This window comes from Castor canadensis, chromosome 19 (genome assembly GCF_047511655.1).
Source record: "Castor canadensis chromosome 19, mCasCan1.hap1v2, whole genome shotgun sequence".
NCBI classification, from domain to species: Eukaryota; Metazoa; Chordata; class Mammalia; order Rodentia; family Castoridae; genus Castor; species Castor canadensis.
In genome coordinates, this window is record NC_133404.1 from 7,673,421 (window position 1) to 7,695,353 (window position 21,933).

Consider the following 21,933-nt stretch of genomic DNA (forward strand, 5'->3'; position numbering starts at 1 on the left):
GAAATGTGACAACACAAAAGTGAGACCGTTAGGAGTTGTGTAAGTCTAAGGCTACCTCTGGAACATGCTGCAGTGATACAGCTTCTCCCACCTGTCTCCTCAGTCTTCACAGATTGTTAGAAAGTTCGGCAGACATTCCAAACTGCCTTGATAGCCACGGTAGTATCAAGGTAATGGAAACACTGTTTGGGGACTTTAGACACCTGTCTGTATTGTGATGGTTGTGTGGACATCAAATTCGCATGTGTCATCTTGCTTGCGTATTGAAGTATCTAGCTAGCGTTTGAATGCCATGGATGCCTTGATAACGTGAGCCAGAGGAACCTGAACCTGAGGCTCCTGGCAGGCAACAGTTCTTACAGAGCTCTCTGGAGAACTCTTGCAGCCTGCAAAAGGTGGTCTGCACCTCAGACCCTGCAGTGCTGTATGCTCTTAGCTGTGGGGAGTAGCATTTTCAGTGGGTTCCAGTGCTTAGTAGAAAGGGGAAATGGCTTCTGGAAACCAAAATTGTGTTCTCACCCACAGGCCATCGAAGTATATATTCAAACACTTTTCACTTGAACTCCCATCCAATTTGAAGTCCAGAATCTGTGGTTAAATTTAACTTTTATCCAGAAGATTCAGATTTGGGTCCTCCTGCTACAATAACCAATAAATATGAAGCTATTAGCCACCACCACCCCGTATATCAGGATGCTGGGTGGCCTGACTGACTTTTCAGGTAGTTTAAAGGAGGACAAGGAGACACTGTCTCTTTTCCTCCTCACACCCTATTTGCTGGAACCTGGTCACATGACTGCCTCACTGACAAGTGGGGCTGAGAGGCGCGGTCTTTGTTTCATACAACCCTAACTATGGATTTGATAACTGGATGAGATGATGAAAAGGATGACAAGCACGGAGGTGACATATTCCTATTCTGTTAGTAAACAAAAGCAGCGTTATTGTCTAAAATAATGCATATTTAAATGCAGAAGGATAACATGGTTAACACTGGTAAGGATGGAAAGATGGATGTGAACTTTTCAAGCTAGAATATGAAATATTCATTTTTTTAACAATGGCCTGTATTGAGAAGAGCCTTAGTTATTTATAAAATTTTTCCTGGGGCTAAATTCTTTCTATAATTTCTGTTTCTCTCTGGTGGGGTAAACATAGCCATTGGTTGTTACCCAAGTGTGGTAATATCTAAGAGAAGCAACTACAAGTGTGGCTCCCAGTTTCAGAGGGTCCAGTCCATTGTGATGATGGGGACTGTGTGGTGGAGCAGAGCAGCTTACATCATGGTGACCAAGAAGCAGAGACAAAGAATGTCTGTCTGGTGGACTTCCTCTTTCTTCCCGTTTACTACATCTGGGCCCCCAGCCTGAGGGGTGTGGGTCCTACTCCCCAAATTTGTGCTGTCTGGAAACACCTCACAGACATCCCCAGTAGTGTGCTTTACTAATCTCCACGACCTCTCACAATCCAATAAGTTGACAATCAAGATTATTACAGAAAGTTTATCTGAATGTATAAGGACCTTGACTCACGTAACTTGGGCATTTTCTGTAAATTGTGAGGTTCTCTCTCATATGCTGATGGCCTTTGGGGATTAATACTCTAGTTATTAATAAGTACTAGTAATAGAGAGGGATTTTATTAGAACTGAGTGAAGTCTCTGGAGAGTGTGGAAGACAAGAGAGTCACCTGCAACATGGGGCCTTGCCAGGTCGTCTCTGCACTGGACATTCTAAGTTCCTTTGATGGATCTGGGCTTCATGTGACAACACAAACTGAATGATGCCAAAGAAAAAGCCTTGAAGCACTTTTCTCTTTTGCCCGGAAATACTCTGACATTCACACAGGGTACACCCAGTCTTGCACTTGCTATGTTTAATTATACCAAATAACTGAAGTGGAAAGAAAAGATTTACCTATTTTGAACTGATCTAGTGTTTTTTAGTCAACTCCCACGAATCTCTCTTTCACTGTCCTCAAGAGGCTAGACATTTTGGAAATGACTGACCATATCTTGTTTGCTTTGTAAAAACTCCTTATTTGCTCTTTCAGTTCATTTTTGTTTCAAAACTACTTGTTTTACCACTGAACACCTGGTTCTTGTTCAATTCTAGACTGTACACCTTTTTGCCTTACTTTCTTTTTTGGTGGATGGGGCGGGGGATGGCATGGAGTTTGAACTCAAAACCTCACACTTGTTAGGCAGGCGCTCTACCTCTTGAGCCACTCTTTTTTTTTTTCATTTTTCTTTTATTATTCATATGTGCATACAAGGCTTGGTTCATTTCTCCCCCCTGCCCCCAACCCCTCCCTTACCACCCACTCCGCCCCCTCCCTCTCCCCCCCCCCAATACCCAGCAGAAACTATTTTGCCCTTATTTCTAATTTTGTTGTAGAGAGAGTATAAGCAATAATAGGAAGGAACAAGGGTTTTTGCTGGTTGAGATAAGGATAGCTATACAGGGCATTGACTCACATTGATTTCCTGTGTGTGGGTGTTACTAGGTTAATTCTTTTTGATCTAACCTTTTCTCTAGTACCTGTTCCCCTTTTCCTATTGGCCTCAGTTGCTTTAAGGTATCTGCTTTAGTTTCTCTGCGTTAAGGGCAACAAATGCTAGCTAGTTTTTTAGGTGTCTTACCTATCCTCACCCCTCCCTTGTGTGCTCTCGCTTTTATCATGTTTGAGCCACTCTTAACATCCCTGTAGACCTTTTTAAAGCAAAATCAATTCTCATATATGTATTAACGTGTTATAAGATTATCCAGTGAAAAATAGTAAAAATGATCAATGAAAGTCCTATAATGTTTTAGGTATTTTATGAATACCCACAAACATTTTTGAGGAAAAATTATGAATGAGCTGACTTAACAATAAAATAATCCTGCAGGTTTTCCACATGGTAACTGTAAGGTTTATAAGCTAGCACTAAGAAGAAATCCAAATGGCTATTTGCATTGAAATTTTGATTGAACTGTCTGTTGTCTTGTTTCAACAAGTTAGTTAAGGACAGATGTGGTGGTACACACCTATAATTCCAGCATTTAAGAGGCTAAGGCAGGAGCATTCCAAGTTCAAGGTCAGCCTGGGTTGCATACTAAAACCCTGTGTCTAAAAATAAACAAACAAAAGAGAATTAGTTACAACTATTGAGGATGGTGTATATAGAAGACATGAAGTATACCTGATAGAGTCGTGTGTGTGTGTGTGTTACTGAGACTGAACCCAGGGCCTTGGACTTGCCAGGCAAGTGCTTTACCACTTGAGCTACTCCTCCAGCACTTTTGCTTTTGCTTTTGTTTTTGTGTTTGAGAAAGTGTCTTGCTAACTTTGCTAATTTAGCTCAAGTTGGCCTGGAACTCATGATCCTCCTTCCTTTGCTTCCTGAAGAAGGGAGTTTGCATGTGTGTTTCTCCATGCCTGGTTTGATAAAATAATTTAACAAATTTGACAGGCAAAGCCCTAAATATTAAAATGCAATATATTAAGTTTTATTGACCCCTTATTAATAAGTCTAAATATAATACCTAGAAAATGTGATGTATCACATTTTTGTGGGGGCTTGGGTTTTTTTTTTTTTTTTTGATCTGTACTGGTTTGAACTCAGGGCCTCATACTTCCCAGGGAGGTGCTCTACCACTTGAGCCCTTTCTACTCTAGTTAATTTTCAGGTAGGGTCTTGCATTCTTTTGCCTGGCCATTCTAGGCCTGATTCTCCTTTTTACACTTCCTATGTAGCTAGAATGATAGTTAGACACCACCATGTCCACCATATTTGTTGAGATGGGGTTTCACTAACTTTTTGTTTGGGTTGGGTCCAATCTCCATCTCCTGATAAACATCTCCTGGGATTACAGGCATAAGCCACTGTACCCAGCCCTTGAGGTTTGTTTTTTGGTCAAGATTTTACTGGTCTAATTTATTATAGTCATGATTGAAACAGGAGATGTAACATTTTACTAAAATGTAGCCTTTTAAAACATTTTAACTTTAGCTCTTGATCTTGACAAATAATATCTCGAAGTAGCACCAAGATAAAGTTGTTTCTTTGTGGTTCCCCTCTAAATCCAATAAATATCATTAAAATAGCCAAGTACCAAAAGAAGGGTCCAAATCCACTGAATTTAGAGATGAGAAAAGAAACAGAACAATATGAAAAGTTTTGCTGATATCAGCACAGGCCTAACGTGGTTATGCTGAGCTGTTCAGCCTTTGTTCAGGTGTCAGCATTTTTGTCACGGATTATGCCATACTTGTGAGAATTTTCTGTGATTTACAGTTGGAATAAAAGCATGCTATTGTTTCTGAACTTCAGATGAGGACATTCACATGACAGGAAGAAAACGCAGCACAAGTTTTTAACATCCAGTCATATTATTTAGCTTTTTACTCAATTGAAAAAATACATAGAACTATCTAAAACTATTTAAAAAAATAAAATAAAATAAAACCATTTTAAAGAAATTTCAGAAGATTGAGTTTTATGTCTTCATAGATTTTTAGGTCTATAGTATATATAATGCTGTATGCATATGTAATTTATTCCAGTTTTACAAATAAATTTCAGAAATCTGAAAACTGGACTTTAGTTTAGTGTGTCAAAATATGCATTAATGGATCAGTAGAGCTGTGGTTGGCATGCACAGGTCCTGGGTACAAGCTGAAATCTTTTGCATTACTTCTTTATTCATTTCTTTCTCAGGCTTTCCCTACTAACACCATTCATAAAATTAGGAAAGCAACAAGCAGTCAGGCCATCACTCATATTCAAGAGCTCACTGGATCATTTATTTGTTCATCAGCATGACTGAGCATGTTGAAATGCCAGGTGTTTTGAAACACGTGACCACATTGGGTCACCCCAAGGTCCCTGTTAGGCTGGTGTGAGATGCCAAGCGTAAGGAACTATTTTAGCTCCTTGCACTTTCTGTACCTAACACCTGCTTCTTCTGTGTGCTCAAGACTTCACTTGAGAACAGGTGTTCCGAGGACTGCCCAGGGAGAAGGTGGTGATTATCAGGAGTCAACAGCAAAGTGGCAGAAATTTTATCTTTTTAGGTCATGATTCTTCTCCTTATACTGTGGGCTCTTTCTGAAAACCTCCATTCATGTTGAGGTATAAAGGTCGGTGTGGCTTAATGTCTTAATTTTCCTAAAGATGTTGGCATTTTAACTTTTTCTGCAGGAAGAGAAGTGGGAAGAGAAGCAGAACCTGGTGGCTCTGTGGGTCTGGTCACCCACGCTGCCATTGAGTTTGTTAGCCCTGATCCAAATGGGTTTTGTAAGATAAAAGGATCTTCAGTTGACTTATTGCTTGCATCCTGTTTTAAAATTATTTTTGAGATTGTCTTCCTGTTCCAACACAGGATATGTGGCAGAGATTATCCCATGAAATACTGTGATTCTGAAAGAAATTGCATTTAAATTTTTATATTCTTAGTCACTAAAGGTAGGACAATAAATAGAAGAAACATCAAAAGTATAATTCTTTTTTTCCTCAATACTTGAGTTTGAATTCAAGGGCTCTTGCTTGCTAGGCAGGTGCTCTACCAGTTGAACTATGCCCCCCTGCCCAAAAGAATAATTTTTTACTGGTAAAAAAATAATAAAGCTAGATCTGGGGGAGAACTTATTTTATCATGAGTTTTGTCCTACCTTCATTTCTCCTGCATAGTGTGTTTGAGGGTAATTTTCTGAAAGTCAATGGTAAGATGGCATAAAGTGCCCTAAAGACCTGTAAGATACCATGAAATTCCCAAATATGACATGAGCTTCTGTGTCCCTCTATCCTGACAACTCAACTGGGAGATAAGAATCTTTTGAGGTTCTGGACTCTGGGGCCAGTCTTCCTGGTGTTAAAAAGTAATTTAAAAAGGGAAGAAAGCATAACCATACAAATACATATTAACCCATCAGTGATTTTGTTAACTCATTAATTAGGGAACCAGAAAGATGTTCATGGAAGAATTCAACCAACAGACATATATACCAGAAAGGTGAAAAGAATTTGCAAATACGCTGGCGGCTCACGCCTGTCATCCTAACTACTTGAGAGGCTGAGATTGGGATAGTAGTTGGAGGGCAGCCCAGACAAATAGTTCTCAAGACCTCATCTCCAAAATAACCAGAGCAAAATGAACTGGAGGTGTGGCTCAAGCAGTAGAGCATCTGCTTTGTGAACACTAAGCCTGAGTTCAAACCCCAGACTCACCAAAAAAAAAAAAAAATCCATATAGTTGCAAGACTGATCAATGTCTACAGATCAGTAATCACTTGTGTTCCACCAGATAAAATTTATTTGTATTTCTATAGAAAGGATTCATTTGCATTACTCTGTTCCCTACAGTTTACAGAGTTGAAACTAGCTCACTGACAGGGAAAGATGCAGGCTCCCCCTGAACCCCATCAGAGAGTCCAGAAGGTGCACTGGGAAAGGCACCAGTAATCCTTTCTAGAAAGTTTGTGCATTTCATGATCTTTTGTACTCCTCATGACAATCTTCCTGTGGTGATCAGACTCATCTCAAAGGTCATTATCAATCCTAAGAGTGCCGCCTCAGGCTTACGTGAGTGCAGGAAGAGTGCTAAGTAAGTATACATTCACCTTGAGTTTGTTTTTTGCAAATTTCAACCATTCAATATTCAACATCCACGAAGGTAACAAAATTAACTTCTTCCTGGAAGTTTTCATAGGGATGGAGTTTTAAAAGTCTCTTGTTACTGAGGCCAGGAAACCACACCTGAAGGAACTCTCCACCAGATTTCACCTGTGGTAGCTAAATTTGGGTAAATGTCTCTTGTCTTGAAATCCCCTGGATTTAATAAGGTTCCTGGCCTGCCAACAAGTAACTTCCCTACCTCTGGAACCTAGAAGCCAGAAACCAAGCCAGTCTTAGTGGGTGGGCTTTGTAGGTACTATAAGTAGTGTCACTGTAATTGTGTAAAAATGTTCCATCTTACCTAATTCCATGAGACTCATTCTCACAACAGTACAGGCTAGGCCATGATTAGCTGTGTGATTTCCCCAATTGCATCTTTTTGGTTTTTTGAGACAGGGTCTTCCATGTAGCCCAGGCTGGCCTCTAACTCATTAACCTCCTGCCTGGGCCTCCTAAGTACTGGGATTACAGATTTGTACTACCACACCTAGCCCAGTTTTATCTTAATAAAAAGGAAAACAGCTCCTTTCTTGAAAATATGCTAATAATTACATTGACAAAGAAAGTGAGGAGTTTCAGTTTCTGAATTTGGGGGTTAAGGGATTTTCAATGAAAATTAGATAATTCGAGATATTTTGTTTCAGTTTATAAAAGCAGTGATAAATAAATTTTTTGTCAGCTTTATAAGAAAAAGAAAGGTTTTTTTTCTTTTATTCATTTATGCATACAATATTTGGGTCATTTCTCCTCTCTTCCCCCACCCCTTCCCTTACCAAGAAAGGGGTTTTTAATATCAGAAAAACAGAGCATTAAAGTATTAATAGCAGTTTAGACAAATATCCATGACACAATTCCCTCATCCGTGTGTTCAGTCCCGGGCTCCTGAGGATCTTGGGTTAGCAGGCTGCTGTCCTCAGCTGTCTACTTCTGAGCTGCAGAGACCTCTGGAAAGCCTGACTCAGTCCATTGGCTTTCTATAAACAATGTCAGCTCAGAACCTCATACCCCAGGATCCATTCTTTGAAGAATTAAAAGAGCACAATACCTTTCTCTTCCTTTCTCATGAGGCTCTGGGGCCAACTTTTTGGTGGAAAATAGAATCTGTGGCCTACAGTCTGGAGCAGAGCCTTTGCCCTGTGTCAGATGGAAAGAACCTCTATTGTGATAGGGAGCTCTGACAAAAGAACTATGTATATGTCAGGTAATGGCTGTGATCACTTTATTTCTATAACTAAAAGTATCAGGATGAAGGGTAAAATTCCCTATTGGAATACATCACATAACCATTTCCCATGAGTTTTGATCTGTCTTTGCTCTGAGATTAGAAACTTAGAATGGGATCTGGGCACAGTGGTGTACACCTGCGCTCCCAGCTACTCAGGAGGCTAAGGCAGGAGGATCACATTAGCCCAGGAGTTCAAGATCAGCCTGGGCAACACAGAAAGACACTGTCTCAAAACAAACCAACCACATAAAACTTACCATAGAGGCAGCGGCACTGAGAAATCTCCGGGAACTTTTGGAGACTTTTGTGTTACTATTGTAGTTCTTAGTATTATTCTAATTATTATTGTTACTATCTTTATTTTTGATTTGTATTTATTTTTTGGTGGAATGGATTTGAACTCAGGGCTTCACACTTGCAAAGCAGGTGCTCTATCCCTTGAGCCACACCACCAGTATATATTGCTCTGGTTATTTTGGAGATAGACAAACTATTTGCTCCAGTGGCCTCAAACCTCAATCTTCCAACTCTCACTCTCCCAAGTAGTTAGGATTACAGGCACGAGCTACTAGTGCCTGGCTCTGATGTTTATTTTTATAAGGTAAAAGGACAAAATTGTGATTTTTTTCCCCAGGGGTCCTCTTATCTCACTGTTTCTATATTCAAAATTCAATTTTGAGAAAGCAAAAAAAAAGGCCAAACTATCAGAGGCTTGGGTACTTGGTTAAGACAGTATGACAGGCCCCTGGGTTGCCCCTGACTCAGGGACAGCAAGCATTTAGAGTAAGCATGGAAGGTAGCATGACTGAGAGGAACATTAGTTGTCCTCATCTCCTCCTCCTCTTCCTCCTCCCCCTCCATCTTGTTTTTCTCTCCTCTTCATCCTCATTTTTGCTTTAGCTTTTTCTTCACTAACAATCTAGGCTATAAGAAAGTCAATGTTAAACACAGCAAAATTCTGAGACAGTGAACCGCTGCTTTCTGAGCAGATCTCACAGGGGACAAAGAACAGTCTTTCTTATTGCACCTGAAAGCATTACCAGCAAGCCAAGAAAGTCAGTCCATCAGAACTGAGACGATCTTGCTGAAGTTTTTAACTCATTGCAAAGCTTCTTTTTCAACCCAAATGTTATAAGACAAAGAAAATGAAGTTTACTTAACAAGTCCTCAATAGGCCTTATCACATTCTGAAACAAACCCTTTAGTTATCCCTGGTTCTCTCTGGGGGGTTCCACTAGGCCAAAATAATCCTTGATGCTAAGATGTTATTGATAACATGGTATGCATTAGCATTACCATTCTTATTTTCGAATTAATCAGCAGTATTCTTAATCATTTCAGTCTCAGTGTGGTAACACCACTAGTTCTAACCCATGTAACAAGAACACTCTGGAGGCCTCAGTAAATCCTGGAGTCCCTTGGATTGGAGGCCAAAAAGCCTGAGAATTGCTGCTTTCAAAGCTACCCTTTTGGTAAATGGATGGAATTGGAGAACATCATTCTGAGTGAGGTTAGCCTGGCCCAAAAGACCAAAAATCATATGTTCTCCCTCATATGAGGACCTTAGATCAAGGGCAAACACGACAAGGGGACTGGACTTTGAGCACATGATAAAAGCGAGAGCACACAAGGGAGGGGTGAGGATAGGTAAGACACCTAAAAAATTAGCTAGCATTTGTTGCCCTTAACGCAGAGAAACTAAAGCAGGTACCTTAAAAGCAACTGAGGCCAATAGGAAAAGGGGACCAGGAACCAGAGAAAAGGTTAGATCAAAAAGAATTAACCTAGAAGGTAACACCCACGCACAGGAAATCAATGTGAGTCAATGCCCTGTATAGCTATCCTTATCTCAACCAGCAAAAACCCTTGTTCCTTCCTATTATTGCTTATACTCTCTCTACAACAAAATTAGAGATAAGGGCAAAATAGTTTCTGCCGGGTATTGAGTGGGGGGGAGAGGGAGGGGGTGGAGGGGGTGGGGGCAGGGAGGAGAAATGACCCAAGCCTTGTATGCACATATGAATAATAAAACAATAAATAAAAAGCTACCCTTTTCCTTGAAAAACAAAAGTATGCCCATAGTTGTATTTCTGTGTCACAATTGCTCCTCTTCTAGTTTCGTTACTCATACCAACTATTACCCAATACTGCTTTCTATTTCAGACAGAAAACTGGGCAGGTAGTGGGCATGATTTAGAACTGTGTCACATACACAAGGAATTAAATAGACGTGAATATACACATTCTACCTTTCACCGTGGCATGCACTGTTTTACTCTTTTGTTGTTGTTTTTAGAGATGAGGTGTCACTCTAACTTTGCTGTTTTTAATAGTACCAGGGATCAAACCCAGGGCCTTCCACATGCCTTACTATGGAGCTGCACCCACAGCTCAGCAACTCCTTTATCCAGCCGCTTAAAATGGCCAAATGAACATCTCCACTAACATGATGTAAATCTCTAACATTTAGGCCAGGTGCCAATGGCTCACACCTGTAATCCAAGCTTCTCAGGTGGCAGAGATCAGGAGGATACTGGTTCGAAGCCAGCCTTGGCAAACAGAAAAAAAAAAAAATACAAAGTAGGGCTGGCAGAGTGGCTGAAGTGGTAGAGCGCCTGCCTAATAAGCGTGAGGCTGAGTTTAAATCCCAGTACCGCCAAAAAGAAAAAAAAAAAAACCTATAACCTTTATATAAGGAAAATATAAGCATAAAATTAACATAGTGATCAATTTTTCAGTATCGTCCTTAGAAAATATTTGTCTAATGATATCCATTAATTAATTCAACTTAATATCAGTCCAAAGTTTTAAATTTCCTTGGAAATTATCTACTATAAGACATAAATACTATAAAATAGAAAATGCCAGGATAATGATTTAATTTAGTTGAACACAATTTAGATAACTGTTATTAAACTAAAATTATTAAGCTAGTCTTGTTTACCAAAGATATGCTACTACTAACAGGAACTTGATTCTTCAAATGTTTCTTGGTTTGGTGAAAAGAATTTTACTTAAGTTCAACATATTTAAAACACTGTAATTTCAATTTCCTTACTCTGGGAATTTTAGGGCTATTCAATTAATAAATATTTTTGTCTGTGTCAGTCAGAACAGAGATCCTTTGAGAGGCCTCCTTCTATAATTCATTAACCTCCTCTGTAGATGGAAACTTCACCATTGCATGGCGACAGGTGAGAGCCTCTCCAGGTCCCAGACACAGAGCCAGACGAGGCTCAAAGCTCAAAGCTTCAGGTCTGCAGAGACCTGGTGAAAGTCAAGAGTCAACACAGAAATACAACACCTCTGGCCTAAGTGTCAAAGAGGTGCTCTCCTTCCCAGTGGGCGTAACCTTTTAATCAACTAGAAGTTAAAAAAAAAAAGGACAGCCAGGCACCAGTGGCTCACACCTGTAAACTCAGAAAGCAGAGATCAGGAGGATCAAGGTTTGAAGCCAGCCCAGGCAAATAGTTCATGTGACCCTATCTCAAAAATACCTATCACAAAAAAGGGCTGGTGGAGTCACTCAAGTGAAGGTCCTGAGTTCAAACCCTGGTACCAACCCTACCACCAACAACAAAAAGACAGATAAATGGTTTTCTTCAACTGTAACTAACCAGGTTATCTGTTGTTATTTCTCACCCAACAGAGAATCGGTCTCTATCATTACCAACATACTGAAATCTTTAGATGGTAAAATTATAAAACCAAAGCCCTGACCAGGTACAGTGGCTCTCACCTGTATTCCTAGCTACTAGGGAGACATACCGAGGCCAGCCCCTGGCAAAAACACGAAACCCTATCTGAAAAATAACCTAAAACCAGAAAGAGCTGGAGGCATGGCTCAAGTGGGAAAGCACCTGCCTAGCAAGTACAAAATCCTGAGTTTAAACCCCATTGTGGCAAAAGAAACAACAACAAAAGTCCATATCTCTTATTATAGTGGGGAGTGAGCCAACAGCAAACCCTAAAATAAATTTGTAGAAGGAAAAAAATCTAGAGGAATAGAACCGGCACATTTGAGTTCAGCTCCATCGAACTCACTTCTGACAACCAGGAAACGACACCGCCTTCTCCTTTCTGCTAGCTCTGCCAGGTGAATCCACTGGGCATCTCAGTGAATGACCTTTAAAAGTGTTAAAAAAAAATTACAAGTGGGAAATTTTATTTTCATGCAATAAAATGAACTTGCTTCAGAGGCATATTTGAAGATGAAGTGCTTATTTAATGAGGAAACCTTTCACTAGCCACATCTGACTCAAAGAATTCACTAATACTAATACATACGTCGGTTATCAGACACATTGAAATGAATTTACAAATAGGTATGAAACTGATCACTTCCCCTAGGGCAATCTGTGATCTTATACCAAAGGAAATTTTTAAGTTTTCTGCAGTTTACAGAGTTATAAGACAGTTCATAGATGAAAGTGCAGGCCCCTATAGAATCACGTAACCCAGAAGGGTACATTTGACAGGACACCTGGTGATCTTTTCTGATGTTCACATCAGTCTTGCATTACAGAGCAATCTAGGCAGCAGCCTGGCAGTCCTGGGTGTCTTGGTCAATGCAGACACAGGGTCAACTAGCCTTCCAACTTCCAGCCTTCCAGCTAGAGCTCACTAGGTTCTTGGAGCGAGGGTGGGGAACAATGTGTGTACCTGTGCCTGTATCACTGGTTTCCTCCACGTATCTTGTGACCCATCCTGATCACCTCAGAGTCAACACTGCACAGTGGATGTGGACCTTTGTGAAGGGAGAAGGTTGAACTTGGCAAAGCATTATCTGTTGGAATAATTACCCACGGTGACCCTGTAAGCTCTGGTTTCATCAAGACAATCCCAAGCTGTACCTGCTCACAGGCCTCTTGACCTTGGCTGAGTGAGACCAAGCTCTGGCCCCTATTTGGACATTAGCAGTCCCACTCTTGAGTAGGTACAAACTGTCATTTGTCAGGTGATAAAGACAGATCTATTTAAGAGGTGCAGTTTAGAAGTACAAATGTAATCCATGAAAGGCTGGGAATTGGAAAACGCAGGAAAACCAGCACTTACCATGTGCTGGGTTTTGCACGCAGCCTCGTTCTGTTGCATACTGTATTTGTGTCTGTCAGCAGCCTTGCTGGACCTCGCTGTATGTTTTGCTGAACTCAGTTTTCAAAAAACAATGGTCAGGGGGTTGTAGGTTGTTTTATTAGCCACAGAAAATTGTAAAGAGTTTCTTAAGTTTCGTTGGTTAAGCTCGCTGGTTCTTGGCATTGCTTTTAGATAAGACTTTGGGCTTCTTACCTCTGAATTCAGTAGTAAGTTATAGATCAAAGAAAAAGCTCAAAATGCCTGTGTGCTAGTAATGAAAGCAAAGTTCTTTTCACTTCCATTTGTGGCACTGAGCCACATGCTTTATTAAACATCAGCGGTGAGAATGGTCTTTGGAACACATTTACAGAATGGTAGTAACCTCGAGCTTGTGATAGAGGGACAGATGCAAACGCATAAGACAACTGCTCTATTTAGTTATGTGTTTTGTTAACGCTTTTCATTGTCATAACCTTTCTTCTGATTAAAGACTCTTCATTACTGTTCTCAGCAGGCACAACTGATAGATCTTTCTTGACCTGACCATGTTTAGAACAAAACTTAAAAGAGGCTGACCCTCCTGTTGTCTCTCTTTCTGGGAGGATGTCCTGAAACTTAGCTGCTCTTCCATCTTCCTGTCTACCCACTTGCCTTGCTGACTTAATGAACTTTGGTTATCCTTTCGGTAATTGTCTTTCCCGTCCTCTACATCTTTCAGAAAGCAGCTGCAAACACTCCATTTCCTTTGCTACACAGGAATACGGTGCAGAGTGACAACTGACTTTTGCCCAGCTCTAATACTCAGCTTCTTTTGTCAGGAAGTGAGCTGACGCTGGCTTCTCTTTGTCTTATTCCAAGTTGGGGCATGCCATGTTCCCTGCAGCCTGGGCAGGTAAGATGCCATGAACACTGTGCACTTAGGACTGTGCTTTAATTACATAAGTCTTCTCACAGATTCCTGCTCTATGGCCTTGAAAAACCCTTAACATTTTACCAAACATAAACAGGGAAAAGTCTCTATAGTTGGAAGACCACTGACATATTTTTTATGATACTTAAGTATAATTTTATATTTACTGAAAATATGACTTAAAAGAAGGGAAAAAGTGATCTATACCAATTTTATAAAATACTTTGAATATACAAATATATATGTATATTTTATACCCAAGATGATAGACTCTGAAAAATATATATGTATTTTTTGTTATTTTTTTGTTATTTTACTTTTCCTTCTGATCTATTTTAAAACCATAAACTTTATTTTTTAAATCGATTTGAGATTTTTCTCCCTTATATTTTTGAAGCAACAAAACAGGAAGGACAGAGCCTTGGGTCAATTATTTAGCTAACATGGAGAAAGTACACAATTCTAAAAAAATTATCAAATCATAGAATTTTTTTCTTGGTATTCTGGCTAACATAGCATTCTGTGTGTTTCTTCCCAGAAGTGTTCACTGGAAGAGTGCTCACAATCACGGTGAAGGTCATGTTTTGTACTATTGTGACTTACTCATGTCTTGCCTTCAATCACTGGGCTTTAGCCAGTTCCAATAAATGTTTCAAAATTTCAGTGATTTACGTAAGCTAAAAGCTTGTAATCCTTCACTGTGAAACTATAAACAACACCCTATCTAATGACAAATGTGATTATTCTCTATGTAGACTTCTCATTTCCATTCAGATACAACCTATAATCCATTTCAGCATAGTAAGCATCTGAAACCTAAGGTTTTGCTTTTTAAACTAAAATTAGACTAATAAATTTGAAGTACTCATAGTTATCTGGTTTTCAGATGCTAATATCATGTATATGAGGTTAAATAAGACTTTTACAAGTCTGAATATTAGCTAAATATCTCTAGATGCAACATTACCTAGAGTCTAATTTCCTAACAAAGAAACTAATAAGGGCTGGGATGTAGCTCGGTCGTTCAGCACTTGCCTAGCACGCGTGAGGCCCTGGGTTTGATCCCAGCACCAAAAAAGAAAAGACAAAAAAAAAAAAAAAAAGAAACTAATAAATGCCTGGTGGGCTCCACCAGCTAATGGAAGAAGCAAAGGCTGTGAGCCAGTCTTTCCTAACGGAGCTCTTGGCCTATAAAAAAGCTAGGAGGCGTTTCACAGGATTTGGGCCGTGTATGTGTTGTATTGTTCTTACTGTTAAAAGGCCTTCAAGCCCACATTGCCAGTTTATTTTTTTAAACACTTCTTTTAAAAGTTTTCTATTACTTTGGTTTTGTTTTTTCCATTTTTCATGAGTTTCAGAGCAGACTTTGATTGCCACAGAATATGGGTCAAGTGGATTAACTGTTAGGTATGCTAGAACTTTTCTTTCCAGGGTAGATCAGCCCCGATGAAGTAAGTGGCACTGACATTGAGTCTCCCTTTGGCAAGTGAACTCTGATACACAATTATAAGCTTTGTTTCTTGTTTCTGATAAATATTTAATATACTGATGGCGCCTTTGTTGAGCACCGCTATGATCTTAGCTGGCTATCATTTTTCATGGGCATTTTATTCCCTGCAGTCCAACATGACTTGTAATTGTGGCTTTGTAAAGTGACTACTCTCGTTTAATTTTAACTTGTACAGTGTGATTAAAATTCATGGCACTTTTAGACATTGTCTTATTTGATTCTGGTAATAGCCTTGTGAGATATTTAAGGCAAGTATTGTTATTTTGATTTTATGATCTTCACAATGTTTGAGTGACTTATCCAAGGTCACATAGCCAACAAGTAGAAGAGTGGGGTCAGGAAACTGGTTTTCTCTGACTCATAGTCCAGTGTTCTTGATGCTGCACAGCTCTGTTCACACGATTGAATAGCTGGTTCTTCTATTCCTGCTAAAGGTCTTTGATGTTGAAACAGCTTTCCTCAATCAGTATCTGCAGGATTCAGTCTGACTGTCATATAGTGACCAGTGTGCTAAACACACCCTCGGTGTTTAGGATCACATTGCTGCCAGTAGTCAGCCAGAAAACCAAAGTATAGCCTGCCTTTTGAGGTCTGAGAGAATTCAGAAGCATTTGTCTTGTTCCAGCATTAATCTTCAATCCCAGGAAAGTGTACATGCTAGCTCTTGGTATTCACTTCACGAGGTGGCACAACCATTTAGTACTTGGCAGTCTGTGCAGATAGGATGCCCAGAAGTAATTTAGCAAGAGTTACTTAATAAAGACAAAAGCCACTTAGTTCTGTGAAAATGCTGGTGCAATGCTTGGCTTGTGCTGTGCTCAGCTCATACTGCCAGCTGTCCATCTCTGTTCCTCTCCCCCTTCCTTACCTGCAGAGACGATGACTATGTTTGCCTGAAATTTGAGATTTATATTGTGACCAAGGTCATAAAATCTTAAGTGAACTAGAGCTTTGAAAGTGGTCTCCTTGCACACAGTCATTGGTATGCAATGTTTACTTTTCATATGATAAATATCTGAGTATTTGAAAGCTTTTAAAATTCACTTTTAGGAGACTGAAGGTGTGGCTCAAGTGTTAGCACACTTGCCTAGCAAGCATGAAGCCCTGAGTTCAATCCCCAGTACCACCAAAAAAATTCATTTTTAGGTTAGCCAATCTTTCTTTCTTTTTCTTGTTTTTGTGGCAGCAATGAGGTTTGAACTCAGGGCCTAGCTTGCAAGCTAGTGCTCTACCACTTGTGCCATGCCTCCAGCCCTTTTGCTTTAGATCTTTTGCCTGGAGCCACCTCAGATCTTGATCCTCCTACCCATGGCCTCCCTCGTAGGTGGGATTATAGATATGAACCATCACACCTGCCTGCGTCTTGGGTAGCATAATATTTAAAGGTGTCTTTGCCTTTCTCTAAGCTCTGATTTGACTAAACAATAATGAGGTTTTTTTCCCCTTGACTGGTTTTGCTTACAGTTACCATTAGGATTGTACTTTTACCACAAGAGCATGTGTTTGCTCTGCCCTACCTGTAAAACAGTAGAAAACTCTCATGTCGATTGGTTTCCTTTGTGTGCTTTTTTCTGTTTGCTTAAATCCTGATCTGACCACTTGGTTTCTTTATGTACCATTCCCTGGACTCCTTCCAATATTTGTCACCCATGTGGAATTTATGATCATTACATAAGCTAGTTTATCTTTTTCTCTTTGAAATTTAATCTTACCTAAACTTGAATAGCCTTAAAAAATCTAAGTAGTGAGTTTATAGCTTTTTTTTTAAAAAAATAAATCTTCCTTATCAAAAAGAATCACACCCTCATTTCAAAACTTTAGAATTCTAGAAATTAACTTATTTAGAATGGAAACAACGTTATTTAAAACATTATTTCAAAACTTGAGAGTTATATTATAACTATTACAGGAACTCCTTTCAGTGGTTAAAACTTTTCTTAAAAAAACAACAACAAAACTTTGGGTTGAACATGGTGGTTCACACCTATGATCCCAGCTACAAAGGAGGCAGAGATTAGGAGGATCACAGTTCTAGGCCAGCCTGGGCAAAGACTTGAGTCTATCCAAAAAAGAACTAAAGCAGAAAAGGGTAGGGTTGGTGGCTAAAGTGGTAGAGTGGCTGCCTAGCAGGTACAAAGCCCTTAGTTAAAATGCTAGGTCTGCCAAAAAAAAAAAAAAAAAGGAAAAAAGTAAATAAATAAATAATCTTTGGGAGGAACAAATAATTATTACTTAATTATTACTGCATTCTATTTAAAAACAAAGATAATTCCAAAGAAACTGTGAAGCAACATTTCTCTTATTGTCTGGTGACTCTAGAGCTTATTTGGAAACCAGATTTAGACCTGGTTTTACAATGTGGAAATTTGCCCCTTTCCTCTGAGTTTATTTTGTGATGGTGTGTGGATTGAGTGTGACGACAGCCCCTGTGCTGTCTAGGGGAGTGTGTGAGTGTGTATGTGTGTAGGTGAGTGTGTGTTCACTTTTTGGGAAGCAGGAGGTGGAATTCAAGGAGAAAGAAACAAATTATTTTCATTTGATCCTTTTTCTCTTCATGCTTGTTTAACTGACCTTATGGGAAAATGGTACTTTATGTTTAGACTTTAGGCTATTGTGATTTTCCCTAAAATATTTTCACTTGCCATATGCTGTGCTAGGATAGGACACTGACTACCACTTTGCTTGAGGTGACATCACAGTAGAAGCAGCAGTGACCACTGCCTCTCGTGGGACACAGCTTGAGCTCAGTCAGCCAGTCGACCCTCTGTGCCTGTCTTGATGTGCTTAAGTGTCAACTGCCGACTCCTGTCTCACAGCATTGTCAAAGCTAGTAATCATCTGCATGTAACTTTTTGGGCCTGTATCTTTCTTAGTCCATGGGGGGAGAAATGTAAATAACATTTCTAAATACCTAAGCTGGAAAGAGAAGAGGGGAAAATTAATTTGTAGAATCAACCTTTCTATTTTTGGTAAAACAACAACAGAACAGCTTGGAAATGTGTGTGAATGTGAGAGATAGAAACAGGGAATTATTGCTAAGTCTAGTTTACTACAAGTTTATAATTTCTCAAGTTGCTTTATAAGTAAATATTAGTTTATATGAAAACAGTCTTTAAAAGAAGCTACAAAAGAATGGAATCAGTCTAACAGTGGCATTCTTGTTCATGTGGATCAATGTTTGTGAAAGGTCTTTGAGAATGTTAGCAGGGAACAAGGAGCTGTTTGGTCATAACAAAAATTGTACTTCTTTGTGGGCTTGGCTTTGTGTTTTGGGGCAAATGCTCTGCCACAGAGCTGCACCCCCAGCCCTGTAATAGAGTTCTAGAAAGCTAAAAGTAATGCCTTAAAAATATGAAATTGGAATTAGAATATTAAAAAAAAACTACATAAGGAAAGGCTAGTAATAAGGTAGGAAATAGAACTACTGGACATGAAAACATCCTATAAAGTCACAATACTGAAGTGGTGTGGTTGGGTTAGATGGGTAGATCATTGGGAAAAAATAAAAACCAACAGAAATGTTGTTACTCACACAAACTTCACCTGTGTTCAAGAAGGTACTGTTAAACAATGGGTAGGAATAACCAGTGAGTAATTCTGAGGAAATTTGCATTTAGATTCACATCTCTGCCAAATATAACCAAATTAACTTTATATGAACTTGAGCTACATATGCACAATTACATCACTGATAATCTAGAAGACAGACCTGGTGCTGTGATGGCAGTGCCTGCAGTCCCAGCTATTTGGAGGCTGAGGCAGGAGGCTTATGTGAGTCCAGGAGCTGGAGGTCAGCCTGGGCAGCCTAAGGAAATCCTGTCTCAAAGAAAGAAAAGAAAATGTAGAAGTCTGAGTACTTTATAATTTCTCTTGAATCTCTAAGAAACTAGAAAAGGAAGACACAAAGAATTTTTTATTGAAACTGAGCCCCATTCACAAGAGTGAGTTAGTCCCCTTTTCCTTTCAGAGCAGCTGGAAACCTCTTGTTGTCCAGATTAGTAATGGAACACACATGGGTTCTTTACCTGAAATTTCATCTTACAGGTGCATCGAGAATTACACGGGGGCTCGCTGTGAAGAAGTTTTCCTCCCACGCTCCAGCATCCACAGCAAGAACAACCTGTCTGCAGCTTTCCTAGCCTTGGCTGTTCTAGTAACACTCACCATTGCAGCCCTCTACTTCCTGTGCAGGTAACCCCATGGAAACAAGAGCAATGCAAAACATAGTGTTTCTGCAATAATTACCATGCTCTTTGCTTCTAGATGTTTGTTTAGACACTGTTTTGTGTTTAGCATTCTCACTCTGATGTGGTTTTTGTAAGGTACTGTGGAATAAAGACCAAAGAAAGATTTATTGGAACCAGACTGCAGGTCTGTCACTCTTTTTGGGTTCAGAGTGGAGCAGCTTGGCTGAAATGGGTAGTGGGCTTTATAGGAGGGGCCAAGCCATGGGGGAGGGAGAGAGTCTCTGGTCTCTGATTATCTGTGATCACCAGATGGAACAGGTTGACATGCCTGGCTAGTTGAGAAACTGGAAATTCCTGAGGTTTTGTAAGCAGAGAAACAAGCAGGGAAGTTTGGCAAGCGGTCATAAATCAGGGGGTCCGGTTTCGTTGTTAGCCTCGGGACCTTCCACCTGCTCGAAGAATGCCAGTGACCTAACAGTTTTGTTATTAAACTACTAAGTCCTTTTCAAAGTATCTTCATAAGCAGTCTCAATTTGTTGTTTGTTACTGTCATCCTTATTTAGCTAGATGTCTTTAGACTACCAAGGCAGATTCATATTCACTGCAGTAATCATGCCAAAACAACCAAATATCTGGATGAGGCCTATGAGTGTGAAAGAAAATACCGTAAATAAGTTTAAGACCATGGTTATATACTCTGTTGAGTGCCTATTATTGCTACACAGTGTGCAAACAGAGATACTTTGACTATTTCTTTACCTATTTGTATTCCTTTTATTTCTTCTTCTTGCCTTATTGCTCTGGCTAGGAATTCCAGTACTATGTTGAATAGGAGTGGGGAGAGTGGGCATCTTTGTCTCATTGCTGACTTTAGGGGAATTAGTTTCAGTTTTTCCCCATTAAATATGATGTTGGCTATAGGTTTGTCATATACAGGCTTTACAATGTAGCAGTACATTCCTTCTATTCTAGTTTTTTTTAGAGTTTTTATTATGAACTGGTGCTGAATCTTATCAAAGGCTTTTTCTGCATCTATTCAGATGATCAAGTCATTTTTGTCTTTGCTTCTATTAATGTGCTGTATTACATTTATAGATTTGTGTATGTTGAACCACCCCTGCATCCCTGGTATACAGCTGACTTGGTCGTGGTGAATGATCTTTCTGATAGGTTGTTGGATTCGGTTTGCCATTATTTTATTGAGTATTTTTGCATTAATGTTCATTAAGGAGATTGGCCTGTAGTTCTCCTTTTTGGATGTGTCCTTGTCTGGTTTTGGGATGAGTTAGATGAGTTAGTTACTGGCTTCATAGAATGAGTTAGGCAGTGTTCCTCCCCTTTTTATTTTGTGGAAAAGTTTAAGGAGAGTTGGTATTAGTTCTTCTTTAAAGGTCTGGTAGAATTCAGCTGAGAATCCATCAGGTCCTGGACTTTTCTTTTTTGGGAGACTCTTTATTGCTGCTTCAATTTCATTACATGTTATAGATCTGTTTAGGTGGTTAATATCCTCTTGTTTCAGTTTTGGATGGTCATACATAACTAGAAATTTGTTCATTTCTTTAAGATTTTCAAGTTTATTGGAATATAGGTTCTCAAAGTAATCTCTGATGATTTCCTGGATTCCTTAGTGTTTGTTGTTATCTCTACTTTTTTATTTCTGATTTTACTCATTTGGGTATTTTCCTTCCTCATTTTGGTTAGATTTACCAGGGGCTTGTCAATTTTGTTTATTTTTTTCAAAGACCCAGCTCTTCATTTTGTTGATTCTTTTATGGTTTTTTTGGTCTCTGTTTCATTAATTTTGGCCCTTATTTTTATTATTTCTCTCCTTCTGCTTGTTTGGGGTTTTGCTTATTCTTGTTTTTCTAGAAGTTTGAGATGTAACATTAGGTTGTTTATTTGAGATCTTTCTGTCACTTTAATATATGCACTCATGGCTATAAACTTTCATCTTAGGACTGCCTTTGCTGTGTCCCATATGTTCTGGTAGGTGATATTTTCATTTTCATTCCTTCCAGGAACCTTTTGATTTCATTTTTTCCTATGACCCACTGATCACTGAGCAATGTGTTATTCAGCCTCTAATTGTTTGTGTATTTTCGGCTGTTGCTTTTGTTGTTGAATTCTAGTTTCATTGCCTTTTGAGCAGATATAATGCAAGGGGCTATTTCATTTTTTTTTTATATTTGCTGAGACTTGCTTTGTGCCCTAAGATGTGATCTATTTTAGGGAAAGTTCCAGGGGCTGCTGAGAAGAATTTATATTGTGCTGTTGTTGGATGAAATAATCTGTAGACATCAGTTAGATCCATTTGGTTTATGGTGTCATTTAGTACTGCAATTTCTTTGTTGATTTTTTGTTTGGATG

The 21,933-nt window shown here is 39.3% G+C and overlaps 1 protein-coding gene across 8 annotated transcripts in view; it reads left to right on the forward strand.

The window, feature by feature from the left end:
* Nrg4 (neuregulin 4) overlaps positions 1 to 21,933 on the forward strand; it is a 145,136-nt gene that overhangs the window by 87,596 nt on the left and 35,607 nt on the right. For all 8 annotated transcript variants that reach the window (XR_012444000.1, XR_012443998.1, XR_012443999.1 and 5 more), the window contains one exon: positions 19,424 to 19,570. Coding sequence is in view for 1 of the 8 variants with exons in the window: in XM_074061772.1 (XP_073917873.1) it covers positions 19,424 to 19,570 (147 nt within the window). In the remaining 7 variants the exon portion in view is untranslated. The remainder of the gene's footprint in view (positions 1 to 19,423; positions 19,571 to 21,933) is intronic.